The following is a 15,570-nucleotide window of genomic DNA, read 5'->3' on the forward strand; positions in this document are numbered from 1 at the left end:
AAATTCAAGTAGATTCATGCAAGCTGAAGTTTCACACTGAAAAGAAGTTATTCAGCTGTACTTTCTCTTAATGGAGATTTGAGGTAACTTCCACATGTTTTCTAAAGGCCAAATTCAATCAAAATAATGATAAGAGTTTCTCTGTCTCAATCCTGTGCAAAGGGGTAACCACACATGACTTGATCTTAACTAATCAGGTGCTTTCCTATTACTTTAACCAATCAGATTTGTATTTTCTTTCTTTCGTTTTTCAAAAGACTTACTACAGTTTATGGGAAGGAGTGTTCCCTGAGAGTAACATGAAAAATGAACATTGTAATGATTGCTAAAATAAACTTTTAATTATAATTTAACCGTGACAAAAGCTATGTTTACAGTGTCTTAGGAAAACCTCTATGTCATGGTGTCTTTCTTCAAATCTAAATGCAGTGGTACCACTTTGATATTGGCCAGAGATTATAATACCATGAGAAACTGCAAGCACTACACACAGAGTCTGGCCTCACTTGCTCTTCCAGTCATCCCGTAGCCTTAACTGGAAATGGGCTGTGTCTTGGAAATGATACCACAATTAGTACCAAATGTCTTGGAAAGATTTTTGTTGGTAAAGTCACTGATGAAATCATTTACCAAATATTAAGGTTGCAATGAAACCATATTCTCTTATATTTTGGGTTGTGAGCATAGCCTTCAGTGGCTGAGGTATCTCTCCAGTCCAAAACCATATTCTCAATTAGCATTTTCTCTTAATAACCAAAAATATATTTTATTTACTCTGATTAATTTTCATCTGTAATAAAAATTTACATGGAGAAAGGGTTGTCAAATGGTGGCACTCAGAGGAAGGACAGCAGGTTACCAAAAAAAGACTTGATACCCTATGAGCATATACAGGGGGAGGTAATCCCCCTCAGGAACAGTCATAGGGGAGAGGAATAAGGGGAAAATGAGAGGGAGGAAAGAGTGGGAGGATACAAGGGATGGGATAACCATTGAGATGTAACAAGAATAAATTAAAAAAAAAGAAAAAAAAAGAATTTATGTCTCATGCATTTCTTACTAATGAATATTACTTTTTTTTTTTTTTTTTTTTTTTTACTTTTACAAAGTAGGTTTTATGCTTCTCTGAAGTCAGGTATAAAGAAGCAAAGCCTACCACCAAATTGGGCTTGGAACCTGTTATTTTATTTGGTTGTTTGTTGTTTTAAATAGACAAGGGGTCTGGAGTCTCCTGTTTACCTAGAATAGCCTTGAATACTTCAGCTCAAGTGATCCTCCTGCCTCACACCCCTTGGGTAGCTGGGACTACAAGCATGTCCCTAACAGTAACTAGCATCTGGTTTTGTAAATAAAATATTGTTGGAAAAAAGCCATGTTCATTCATTTACATATTGTCTGCTCTTTTGCTCTAAGAACAAGACTCACTAAAAGGTACTAAGGACACTAGGGGCCCAAAAGGACTTAAATATTTATCTGACCCTGTCCATAAAAGTTTGTGAAACTTAGAATACAACAATAATTACTTTAAGAGACTTATAATTGGGTGTAACTTGGACAAACTCACCAAGTTTGAAAGCAGAATGTGGAACATTCTTTCTCATAGCGTCACCACTCATATTTGCCAACACTACATGCTATTCACTAATAATCTTTTCTTCCTACCCATTCATAAGCACTCCAAAGGTCATGGTGGTGCCACCACACTAGTCATCAGGAATGCTACTTCAGTCTCATTCCTAATAACCTGGAACTTCTTACAGAGCGTTAATGTTCCATTGAAGGTCTAACCCATTCTATCATCAGAACTATTGAACAATAAACCCTTCACTTTGACCCAGTTTTCTTACTGAAACTTAACACTTCATATCACTGAGCTAAGTAACTGAACTCAAACAAAATTAAATCCCTATTGTATTTTATCTTATCTTTAGAACAAATACTATATTTATGATAGATAATTTTCATGAAAAAATCGCTAGAAAAATCATTCTTCCTATGACATTCATGCTTTGATAGCTAACTCACCATATTTGAAGAATGGGTTTACAATTCCAAATAACTCAATTTTAAAAAAAAGATTCTAGTTTCAGCAGAAGAAAACACTTGGAGGTTCCAAAGATGATTGAAGAGTTCATGCCTGACTTCTTTCTTTTACTATTTTATGTTTATTTTTTTGACTATTTAATTCACCTAAAACGTTACTTGCTAATTCCTTTTTTTAAAAAACTGATGAAGAGATAGCTCTGTGGTTAAGCGCACTTGTTGGTTTTGCAGACGGTCCAGCTCCCACATGGATGGTTCGCAACCATCTGTGAGTCCATCTGCTGACATCTTTGGAGACCAGGCACTCAATGGTGCACATACATACATGAAGGCATATAAAATTTTTAAAAAGTTAATGTTAAAATCCTTAAAAATGCAAGCAAAAGTCTTCAAATACTCGGTATATCTGTTGACTCACAGCGAGGGCTTGAGAGATGTTGAGCAGGCTGTCAAGCGAGGCTTGGCCTGATTCCATGAAGGAAGCTCTACATCAAGTCACTGATTTCAGCCTCTGATTAGACTGAGTATTGCGACAGAGCGAGATCAAGGTTTAGCTACTTATGGTGCCATATGGGCAAATTAACTGAAATTGTTGAGCAAGTGAAAGTGTGTACAGAGAATTCCATAGACATAAAGTTATCAAAATGATGTGAGAAAAATTATGTTATTTTTATGAATAGATACTATTGAGTAAAATACACACTTAAATATTTTTATTTTATTTAAAATGGGAAAACAAAGGATAATCTGAAAAACTGTTCTGTTTTTTTTTTTTTTTTTTTCTGATTGAATCGAATTTCATCATCGTTTTATGGTATAATCTAGTTCTACATGACAAGAACATTTGCTTTGGTTTGTTTTCTTAGTTGTATGTTTACCTTCATGGTTACTTTAACAGCAATCTGTCTTTGGTTGCTCTGCTTTGGCTTCTTATTGTCTTTATGTTTCATAGAAATGTGTGTTACTATATTTGAACACTTTTATTTGCAAGTTCAGCAGCATCACCTGATTACTGTAATGCTCTTTTTTTTTTTAATTTTTTTGAATAAAACATTTTCTTCTCACTTTGATTTATTGGGTGTGTAAGTAGTACTAAAATTTCATACCAGGATGATCAAGCTTCCTGCCATGAAGTTTTCACTACATTTTCTACTGACCTTCTGAATCTATGTTCCTAAAGAGTAGGTTGTGGGTTTTTGTGATTGTTAAATACTCTCAACTGGAAGAAAGATCACTTTTATATCAAAATACCTGTTCTCTTCCTTACTCATTTTCAAATATCTGTAAAATATGTTTTGAAAAGTATTTTGAGGTTTATTTTCTTAAAGGAAAGTAATTTTTACCTGAAATTTTAAAAAACTAATAGATTTTTCCTATTAATTTTCCTAATATATATATGGATATATATAACTATATACAGACATATATCTCTGTTGTGACAGCTAACATTGAGCAATTTTTGATAAATTTATTTATTCTAATAATGATATCTAATGGCTTTTGGATAAAGTTATATACATTTCTAGCACAGAATAGAAGATGGTGAGTTACTTGGTTACCAATTACATTGTTAAATATGAGGACTATGAAAATACATGAAATAAAGGCTGGTGAATCTATTATCATATTATTGAGTATTCTGGTGTTTTATTATTAGGGTAATTTTAGAAAATAATATTAGGACATTCTGTAAATAAATTAACATTAAATCTAAAAAACATATTTTAATTTTTTTTCATTTAAGTCTATTAGGTGTATAGTTTTATTTGGTTGGTTGGCTTTACTTTTTAACACTGGCTCATGTACTCCATGCTAGCTTTCAGCTCTGCAATCATCAAGTCTGGCCTTACATTTCTGATCCCTTATCTCTACCACACAAGCATAACTGTTTACCTTTTCTTTTCCATTTATTTGTCAACCTTGACAAATTGAGAGTTCTTACACATGGTAAAATAATTAATAGTATCTTGTATACCAATTAAATTAGATATTTTGAAAAGTAGAGGATATTAAAGGAAATATTTGTGAGTACATAGACAGTATTTACGAAAATAAAATTCACAGAACCTCTGAGTGAGAGGATTTGATTGTAAAGGAGTGGCTACAAACATAGGATTTATAACTATATAATACATAGCATCATTAATATCATATGTTCAAAGAGGCCTGAAAATGTTGACCATTGAAAACGCACAGAGTATATTTTACTGTCTTTAGCGATCAGGTACCACTGTTGACTATTGTACTTAAAAAAAGAAAAGTTGAAATGTACGGAATCAAACAACCAAACAAAAAACACTTCAGAATAAATCTCCACATTTGTTTTAGTTTTGCTTAAGACAGATAAACTCTTACTGGTAACTAAAGTAGAAAGTTATGTATATGATTTCGATTCCCTAGGGGTCGAAGTTATCTCATAATCTCAGGAGATCCGTCCACATATCACCAATGACCAATAGAATGATATAAGTTCTATATCATTGATATAGATATAAGTAATTATGTAAGTAAGTGATAAAAACAGAGACTACTGTTACTTATTTATAGGTATTCAGACCTGCTACCTTGAATTTTAGATGCCTAGTTCCTCATTTTCTCTCTTATTTCCATGTTCCCTTCTGTGGAAATTTAAAATGTAAGTAAGCTCTAAGAGCCTACAGACTGCACAGAAACAATTACAAGGTGCAAAGAGCAGAAAGGTCCCCAGTACCACAGAATTCAGAATTTCTGTGTAGACAAAATTAGGTCAATGTGGTAAGAATAGAATTTGTATGGATCGGGGAAATTTTTATTTTTGGGTTTTTTTTGTTGTTGTTGTTTTTGTTTTGTTTTGTTTTTTGAGACAGGGTTTCTCTGTGTAGCCTTGGCTGTCCTGGACTCGCTTTGTAGACCAGGCTGTCCTTGAATTCACAACGATCCGCCTGCCTCTGCCTCCCGAGTGCTGGGATTAAAGGCGTGCGCCACCACCACCCGGCTCGGATTGTGAAAATTTGAAAAGGCAGTATTTGTATGTAATGTAAATTAAAATCTACTTTTGTTTTCTTTATAGCATTTAAGCCTAGGTTGGCAGCAAGAATATTTAAAACCTAATCCAGGTGGGTGTTGTTATCCTAGGACTCAGGAGGCAAGTTTAGGCAGATATCTATGAATTTTACTCCAAATTTGTCTCAAAAATAAAACAAAACAAACAAGCAAAAGCTAAAACAAAATGTAAAAAAAAAAATAATAATAAAATTCCCTAAAGATAGAAATAAAAAATTCATTCTTCAGGAAATTTGTTAACTGAAATAAAAAAACAACTTTTAATTAACACAGGCAACATATTTAAACTTGAAGGAATACTTTAAGATAAACTTTAAATTTGAATATATTTCTCAATTATTGACAAACCTTAAGAGTATAACTAGTGGACCCTCTCTCCTAGAAAAAGACTTTTAGTAATTACACCAAATGGTTTTTAAATTTATGATATGGATAAAATATATGAAAAGACTATAGTTACTACAGACAACCTAGTTGTTAGTAACAAAATTGTATTGGAAGAGGGTCTGCAGTGCAAAGGAAAGATGCTGCCTTAAATCCTATAGGAGAAAATGACAATATAGTTTAGGATTATTATGAAAAATTACACATCACAGGTAGAGAAAAACTATTCAATTGAAATTTAAGGAAACCAAATCTCCAGAGAAATTCTACAATTTGAATAAACTCTTAAATGTACAGATAGAGGGCTCTAAGTAAAGGTGCAGTGAAACTACAAAACCCTAACTCCATAGGTTGGAAGAGATTTAATAGGGATCATATGCCAAGGCTCCCTCCTGAGGAATATCACATACAGAATGGTAGAAAAGCAAGCAGAGTTTGTATGACAGAAGGTTGGGATCTTTACACTGGCACAGGTTATTCATATTGACTGAGAATTAGATGTCCTTGCCCAAAGTAGTTGACCTCTGGGGCAGATTAAGGAAAGTTCTTCCTTAGGGGAAACTGCCTTAGGACATCTACTTTTCTGATATAAAGAAATATGCCATTCAAAAACATTTCTCTTCTTTAACTGACCCAAATCTTTCTGTTTAGGACAATGTCACCACCCCATGGCATTTGTCTTGGACCTAATGAGAATAATTCTATATTAACTAAATCAGAAATATTAAGAAAAACTTCACAACACCTTATAAAATTATCATACCATTAATATTAAAACCTAGTAAATAATAATTATAAAATTAAAATTCTTTGCAAGTTTTTTTAATTATATGATGCATTCTGCAAAGATGTCTTAGTTAATTTGTTATTGCTATGATAATGAACTATGACCAAGATAAATTATACAATGAAGAATTTATTTGGTGCCTAGTTTCAGAGGATGAGTCTATGACCATTATGGTGGGAGGCACAGCAGTAGGCAGGCAGGCATGGAATTACAGGAGTACTTATAGCTCACATCTTGAGATACAACTATAAGGCAGAGAGATGAGATAGGGGAACTGTGAACTGTGTACATCATTTGGAAACTTAAAGTCAACACTCAGTCACACCTTTCCTCCAAAAGGCCACACTTCCTCGTTCCTTACCAACAATTCCCTTAGCTGGAGACCAAGCGTTCAAATGTATTAGTCAATGTTGGCCATTATCATACAAAACACCATGTGGGTTAAGTTCAACTAGACATACATATAAATATGTCAAATAGGCTCATCTTGTTTCATAACCTCAGCATTAAGAAGATAAAAACAAATAGGAGTTTAATACAGTATCTCCTCTAAACGATGCATCACAGAAGGAAGGTTATAAAGTTTATCATGTTGTCATGTAACATTTCTCATTTATTTAATGTTCATAATTAGTACACTTTAAACTTCGCATTTTAGTTTTATGCCTTTCTGATAGTTTTATATATTTGGTTCTTGGGACTGATGCATAGTAGGCAAACATTCTACCTATAAACTACATTGCCTTTCCTTAATTTTTGTTTGTTTGTTTGTGACAGGGTTTCTCTATGTAACCCTGGCTTTCCTGCACTAGTTGTGTAGGACAGACTGACCAAGACTCAGAGATCTGCCTTCCTCTGCCTCCCTAGTACTAGGATAACAGGTGTGTGACACCACCCTGCAACACTAACTTAATATTTTAAAACATAAGAAATGAAACAAGTCAAAAAAAAGGACTAAAATATGAAAACGGTACAGGAGGTAATTATACTAATTTTGGATTTGTTACGAGAAGGGTGTTTTTATTAATTGAGACAGTAGCAAAACAAATGAAGAAACAAACAAACTCCTACCAACCAACTTTGTAAACTAATCTTTTTTAAAATTTTTTCTTTTTTTTGTAAACTAATCTTAAAGGTTATTTTAAATTTTAACATACATATGATACACAAGTATTGTGGCCTCAGAAACAAATTTACACAGCAGTTTAGCTTTTTCTTAAGAGGCTAAAAAATTATTCTAGTAATTTTTGAAGTTAAGAATTATTCATGTTTAGTCTAACGTTCTGGCTTGTGAAGCTCATTTATTCTGTTGTTCTTCAGTAATACTTGCTTTGGAACAATGCAGATATTTCCTAGTCTTTGTATAGATAGATAGATAGATAGATAGATAGATAGATAGATAGATAGATAGATATAGATATAGATAGATATAGATACTTGGGAACTGGCTACATGGGCCCCACTTATATTTTAATTATAAATGTATTTTGCAGATTTACGATGGAAAGGATAAAACAGCACACCTGTTGGGTGCTTTCACGGGGGCGTCTATGCGAGGACTGACACTCAGTAGCACTTCAAATCAGCTCTGGCTAGAGTTTAATTCTGACTCTGAAGGGACAGATGAAGGCTTCCAACTTGTCTACACCAGTAAGTATATATTTTTTTGACATAGGGTTTCCTTGTATAGCCCTGGCTGTCCTTGACTCACTTTGTAGACCAGGCTGGTATCTGACTCACAGTGATCCACCTACTTCTGCCTCCTGAGTACTGAGATTAAAGGCATGCATCACCACAGCAGGTACCAGTAAGTATTGTTAAAAAATAAAATTTGTCAACAATTTATCTTTAGTTATTGCTTCTGGAGTTCACAATGTCTGCAGTTCTGTGTTTCTATATGAGGCTAAACAGTTTTCTTGTGTATGAAAAAGTTTTCATTCCAATTCTCCATCTGTATCTATAATCATCTATGTCTATGTCATCTGTTTACAAATCTATAGATTATTGTTCAGATCAGCTGCCTTTACCTAGATTTTGGTGTTTATTTTTTCATATTCTCTATCCCAAAACCGCTGAAACATGATTTGGGACATGATCTAACTTCCCTAAACATCAGTTGAACTATTAAACATCAACATGTATTTTTTAACATTTCCCTACTGATGTTTACCCTAACTTTCTCAGCCAGAGATAGCAAATATTTTAACGCTTTAAAAATATATTACTAAGGATTTGAGGTCATTTTCTTATATTTCCATTGTGTTTGAGTTCTCTGGGTTGTTTTCTTTGGGATAGCTGGAATCTGGAGACGCCATATTGTTTTGATGTTTTGTTTTTTTTTTGTTGTTTTTTTTTTTTTTTTTTTTTTTTTTTTTTTTTTTACACGCTGTCCTTTAGGCATCTTGATGTCTCTGCTTTTGTTGGGTAGCTTCTAGAGTTGGGTGGAGAGAGTCTGATGATAGATTCACCTGTTTTCTCACGATTTCCCTAGACTGGAAGCTCTGATGCTTCACTGGTCTGGATGGCAGGAGGCTACCCCTGTCCTTGGGGTATAACTTTCACACATACTCTGGTGCATTATATTTGACCACGTCCCCTGGATGGGGAGACCTGGTGGCACTCAGAGGAAGGACAGCAGGTTACCAAGAAGAGACTTGATACCTTATGAGCATATACAGGGGGAGGAGGTCCCCCTCAGGAACAGTCATAGGGGAGAGGAGTCAGGGGAAAATGGGAGGGAGGGAAGAATGGGAGAATACAAGGGATGGGATAACCATTGAGATGTAATATGAATAAATTAATAAAATAAAATTTAAAAAAAGAAAAATACTGAAAAATGCATCACTACTTTAACACTTAGCAGATTGCTTATCTTTAAACTTCTTTGCAAACAAATTATACAGACATCTCCAAGAGGCCGTTCCTCTTAGATATCACTGTACATGTTAGCTGAAATTACACCTTCTCACTTCTACAGGGAAACAATACGATGTAGTCTGAATATTGGCTTAATAAAACATGTTGATACCTGAATAAGTTACAAACAGGTTACATAGTAAATGTAAAAGAAAAAGGTGTTTAGACATGGGGCGGAAGAGATGGCTCTGCAGCTAAGAGGTCCCAGGTGGATTCCCAACACGCACATTTGGTTTGGCAGCCATCTGTAACTACTATTCCAGAGGATATGATTCCTGTGTCTGACTTCAGAGGCACTAGGCTACAACATCATATGCATGTAACGTACATATACACATAAATAAAAGTAAATATGTCATTTAACATTGTTAGAAGCATTAGACAATTTTTAAATTGAGAAGATGTGCTTAGAGAGTTAAAAATATGAAAGTGAAAGGCCTCACACTGATACTTAAATCTTTATATCTAGTCATGTTCAAAGCAGCCTCACAAACTCAAATTTAGTATGTACATATCCTTTGCAATTATCCCCAATTGTGTCTGGAGTGTAATATAGATGAGAACCTGGGGTTCAGATGAGATAATCAAAATAGGAGAAGGTCACTTAACTAATAAGGCCCCAGTGAGCCTTCATGACCAAGTAGTAAAGTCATAGGTCAAAGTTCACAGAAAGAAATGGCATGACATACTTCTAGCAGAGGACAGAGGGAAAGGAAACATAAATATATTAAGGGAATGCTGCAAGATTATTCAAGACACATGGCACACTCCAGATTATTCTCACATGCATCATTTTTCTTTGCTTACAAAGAGAGAACATTATTTATACCTTTATTAGGAATCGTCATTTTCTACTTTATTATGGGTTTAGGGTACTTATTACTACTTCTTATAGTCCGAGTGTTTGGACTTTAAGTATTATTATATTTGGCAAAGATAAAATTATAAATTTCTTTTAAAAGCACACACACAATACACTTTATTTAACTGTTTTATGTCTATTTGTTACACGAACACTAAAATTAACAAGTCTACTCTTGACTCTACATAATGGAAAACTAATTCTGGCTTACACTGAAAAGATAGGGTTTCACAATCACTTATAAGAATGAGAGAGGAAAGGAATCTAAACTGAACTGTTTAATATGATCAGCCACATTTTCCATCCCCACCTATGCAGTGTCATCTTTGGGGGGGTCATTCATCTCCTCCAATTTGCTGTTACAAGATAGGAACAGTGTGGTTACTCCTTAAGCATGCTTGAGGAATGCTCACGGCTGGAGGGAAGGAGAAGCAGGTGTTACTAGTCACTATGTCTCTTACCAAAATAAAAGACAAAAAAAAAAAAAAAACCTCTCTCTCTCTGAAGCCCTGGAATAAATTAGTCTATCTCTAATCCTAAATTGGGAACATAAGTAATTTATATGATACATAATTGAATTTGCCTCACACCATCATAGTATGCTTTTATTATACCTGGCCTAAAAATTGAGTTTCATTAGTAAGGAACAGATTGTTGAAGAGATAGTTTTGTAAGATAATGTATAGCCAGCACAGATTTTTCTAAATTAAGTTCAGTGATGTTTAGTTAATGTTGCCATGACTAATAGAATCACAAAATTTAGATTCCTAAGGGCCAAGAATGAAAGATTTTGACACACTCATTAATAGTTTTTGCTATATAATATTAAGACAGCAGTGATACTGTCTTACTAATAGCAACCAGTAAATAAATCGTACACATATGTATTTATAATGAGAATTCACTGATGTATTTGGAAGAATGCATCATCCCAGTCTGTGAATAAATATTTAGTCTTCAATTCCTAGAATTCAAGAATAAGCTATTTGTTTTGGGGAAACTCTCTTTCTCACCAGTAGGGTTTTCTATTAACTGTACTTTGATGCTTCAGTTAAAAGTATCTCTGAGTGAAACTTGGTGTAGTCAGAGTTGCCAATAGGAATTCAACTGCTATACCAATTCTCCAGTTCCTAGAACCTAACTCTGTCACTGTATCACATTTTCCTTCCTCGTTCTCTTCAAAGTAATGACTGCTAATTTCTCTTGTGTTTTACACATTTAAAAGTCCCTCTAAAGGAAGGTTGAGTGGGAAAAAGAGAAACTTTCAGGTGTTTTAGACAAAACAGTTTAGTTTTTGACATGTCTCTGAGGAGAAATCTATGAAGACGTAGTTGAGTTTCCTTTAGTACACGCAGATAAGCTTCAGGGGAAGTTACATGTCCATCACAAGTTTAAAGATCAGATCAAAAAATGAGTTCATTGATTTCTTCTCAAGAAAAAGTTAATCATTTTTTGCTTGAGGTACTGAGTTCTACTTAGTTTTGCAAATTATTATCAGAAATTGAATTGGTTCTAGCATCTTTCTTGTTTTGTGAGTTCTCCAAACCTTCATCCAAAAAGTGTTCTTTGCTACAAATCCTTTTATAACTGTCATTTGTAGTCACTTTCATTCAGTAAAGAGAAAGCAAATGTTTTTGATAATGATTCATGCCATTTTGGTGGGATTATATCTTGTCAACTGCTAATTTAGTAGATGTCTAGTATTCTCTGCCATTAGACAATAATACTGGATTAAATGATCTTTTGCCATTTCTTTGTCTCATTTTATTTACTACAACTCCTACAACAGTAATATTTATAATCTCAAGGGACAACTTCAAATATATTTAGATTCAGTTAGCCTTCCGGCCTTCTTGCTTGAAATGATTCAATAATGCTCGGAGAACATAGCCATTCCAAATGTCAGGTTCTCATTAAAGACAGGCAAGGGCTAATTTTTAATGCCTTTTCTTATATACTAGCTTTATGAATACACTACAAATTATTCTATTTGTTCTGTAATTTAGTTACCAACATGTTATTGGCAATGCTAACAATGAAAAATGATCAGATGACCTATCAACCTCAACTTATCTCTTAGTGCATAATATACTTAATGCAAATGTGAGTAGAAAATAAGTAAATTACATGGGAGGACAGGGATGTTATATATGGCTACATGTCCTCAAAAACACTGACCAGACACATTTGGCATGTCCTTCATTCTTTAAATATTAAAACTAAGTGTGCCATGAAGGAAGTACTGATTAATGATACATTATATAATGCAAAGTCCTCTAAGTGAAATATCAAAAATATCTCTTAAGTTTGTAGTTTGCATAAAACACATTGAATATAGTTTCTTTTCCTAGAGTAAAAAATCATTGTTATTTTCCTGATTTCATATCATTAAATATTTGTGATTTTTAATTTGAATACCTAGTAATATGTATATTGTATAGAATTTATTTCTAGCACCTTTGAAACCTACCAGTGAGAATCAAAGTTTAAATTATTTAGAAAGAGCAATTCTCAACTTCATATGGAAAAACAAAAAACCTAGAATAGCAAAAACAATCCTATACTATAAAAGATCCTCTGGAGGAATCTCCATACCCAATCTCAAGCTGTAATATAGAGTAACAGTAATTAAAATAGTATGGTACTTGCACAGTAATAGGCTGGTTGATCAATGGAATTGAATCGAAGACCCAGAAATGAATCCACACACACATGATCACTTGATTCTTGACAAGAAAGCCATATCTATTCAATGAGAAAAGGATAGCATCTCCAAAAAATTGTGCTCAGTAATAGGATGTCTACATGTAGAAAAATGCAATTAGATCCATATTTGTTTCCATGCACAAAACTCAAGTCCAAGTGGATCAAAGACCTCAACATAAAATCAGAGACACTATATTGGTTAGAAGAAAAAGTAGGGAAGAGTCTGGAACACATTGGCACAGGAGACAACTTCCTGAACACAACACCAACAGCCCAGGCCTTAAGGTCAACAGTTAATAAATGGGCCCTCATGAGGCTGAGAAGTTTCTATAAGGCAGAAGACACTGTCAACAGAACAAAGTGACAACTTATAGACTGGGAAAAGATCTTCACCAACCCTACATCTGACAAAGGTCTAATATCCAAAATATATAAGGAGTTCAAGAAATTAAACACTCCCAAACCAAATAACCCAATTAAGAAATGGGGTTCAGAACTGAACATAGAATTCTCAACAGAGGAATATCGAATGGCTGAGAAACACTTAAAGAAATTATCAAAATCTTTAGTGATCAAAGAAATGCAAATCATAATGACTCTGAGATTCCATCTTACACTCATCAGAATGGCTAAGTTTAAAAATTAAAGTGACATCACATGCTGGCGAAGATGTGGAGAAAGAGGAACACTCCTTCATTGCTGGTGGGAATGCAACCCACATTGGAAATCTATCTGTCACTTTCTCAGAAAACTGGGAATAAGGCTTCCTCAAGACCCAGCTATTCCACTCCTTGGAATATATCCAGAAGATGTTCCACCACACAACAAGGACATATGCTCAACCATGTTCATAGCAGCCTTATTGATAATAGCCAGAACCTGAAAGCAGCCTAAATGCCCCTCAGTTGAAGAATGGATAAACAAACTGTGGTACATTTACACTATGGGATACTACTCAGCTATTAAAAACGAGAAAATTCTGAAATTTGTGGAAAAATGGATGGAACTAGAAATGATCACACTGAGTAAGTTAACACAGAAGCATAAAGACTCACATGGTATATACTCACTTACAATGGGGCACTAGCCCAAAAGGCATGTCCCATGAAAGTGTTCACTTACCACAAGATTGGAATAGATGTGAGGACATCCTACTGGGACTCTAGGTAAGAGAAATATAGAAGATTGGGAAATAGAAGGGCTGGGAGAGTCCTAGAAACCTACAAGAACATAGGTGTATTGGGGCCCAGGGGGTCTGCTCAAACTATTGCACTAACCAAGGACAGTACACGTAGTAACGATCGAACCCCAACTCTGATCTACCCAATGGACAGGACATTCTCCACAGTTATGTGGAGAGCAGGGACTGACTCTGACGTGAACTCTGGTGCCCCATATTTGACCACCTCCCCTTGGTGGGGCGGCCTGATGGTACTCCAAGAAAGTATAAGCAGGCTACCAAGTCTCATCTTGGTAGCCTGATACCATATAGTGAGTGAGGAGGTCCCCCTTGGTCTTAGATGTAGGGGAGGGGAATAGAGTGAAAGCAGGAGAGAGGGAGGAATGGGATATTACAATTGATGGGATAACAATGGGCTTGTAATCTGAATAAATTAATAAAATTAAAAAACAAATATTCTGCCTAAGAATAGCTGTGTTTGTAAGGCAGATAAAAAGAAAATTGGAACAAAATATTAAGGCAAAAATCTGCCAAGTCAACTGCATCTTCCCCCTCCTAAGCACTTTTTTTTTTTTTTTTTAATTTAAAATGAAATCTGGAAACCACATTTCCCTAGACTTTCTTGATGTCTTTGAGTTAGAGATAGTCCTTGGATAGCTGAGATATGGGATCAATAAAGTTATTATTCCAAGAGCAGCTATAAGGAAAAATGTGTTGCTTTGAGGTGGCTGTCTATTTCAGATGTTCCAAACTTCCAGTTTGCTGAGACACAGAAATTTTTTTCCACTTTGTACTTTCTTCACACATCTAAGCTCATCAAATCCCTCTAATTGATTGACTATCAGCTATTCATTTGCCACCATTGAATGACTTTAATTCTCTTGATAAGGTCCTCGCTGTTAGTTAAGAACCAACATCAACCACAAAACACTTTAAAGGCAGAAGTTAAATAAATAAAATTGAAACATATTAGACATCATTTGAGTTTTAAAAAAATGAAAAGAAAAAATATACTATCTGAAAAAAATATTTTTCAAGCCATTAAAAATGGCAAACAAGAAAAATATGAGCAAAAATCATTACAGAAATGAAGCAGTAAAACAAAATAAAATTAAGAATTTAAAATCAAACTAAGGAAAATTTCACAAAATATATAAAAATCTTAAAAGCTACAGAGTAGTAATTGTTAATATTAATTTCCAGATAGTGAAATACAAATATGATAGGAACTGTCAATTGAAAAAAAAAAAAAGGTAGGAAAAAACTTTGGCAATATAGTATTGAGTTTAGTGTTTAGAGATTTTGAAACTATACCAAGCATTATAGTTCAATGAAATAGCAAATTCTGGTGGTTTGACAAAATTAGATTTCAGTCAAAGTTGAATAACAGCATGTCAGCAGGAGGCACACAAAGCCTCTTCAGCATCAGCTCTACTATCATGCCAGGCAGATGAAAATTTAGGAAAATCTGCCAGTGACTAGTGTTATGATAAAAACTTTCAGACTATAATCCATAATAAAAAAGTAACTGCAAAATGCAATGGAAAATGAAGAGTGATAATTTAGTAATTTCTCTAGTTTTTTTTCTTTTTTTTCTTTTTTTATTAATTTTTTAAAGTTTTTTTTTTATTAATTTATTCTTGTTACATC

General features: G+C 34.1%; 1 protein-coding gene across 2 annotated transcripts in view; it reads left to right on the forward strand.

Annotated features, from left to right (window-relative positions):
• Csmd3 (CUB and Sushi multiple domains 3) overlaps positions 1 to 15,570 on the forward strand; it is a 1,090,370-nt gene that overhangs the window by 755,120 nt on the left and 319,680 nt on the right. For both annotated transcript variants that reach the window (XM_051159708.1, XM_051159709.1), the window contains one exon: positions 7,750 to 7,906. In XM_051159708.1, coding sequence (XP_051015665.1) covers positions 7,750 to 7,906 — 157 coding nt within the window. The remainder of the gene's footprint in view (positions 1 to 7,749; positions 7,907 to 15,570) is intronic.

The sequence above is a fragment of the Acomys russatus genome, chromosome 17 (assembly GCF_903995435.1).
Source record: "Acomys russatus chromosome 17, mAcoRus1.1, whole genome shotgun sequence".
NCBI classification, from domain to species: Eukaryota; Metazoa; Chordata; class Mammalia; order Rodentia; family Muridae; genus Acomys; species Acomys russatus.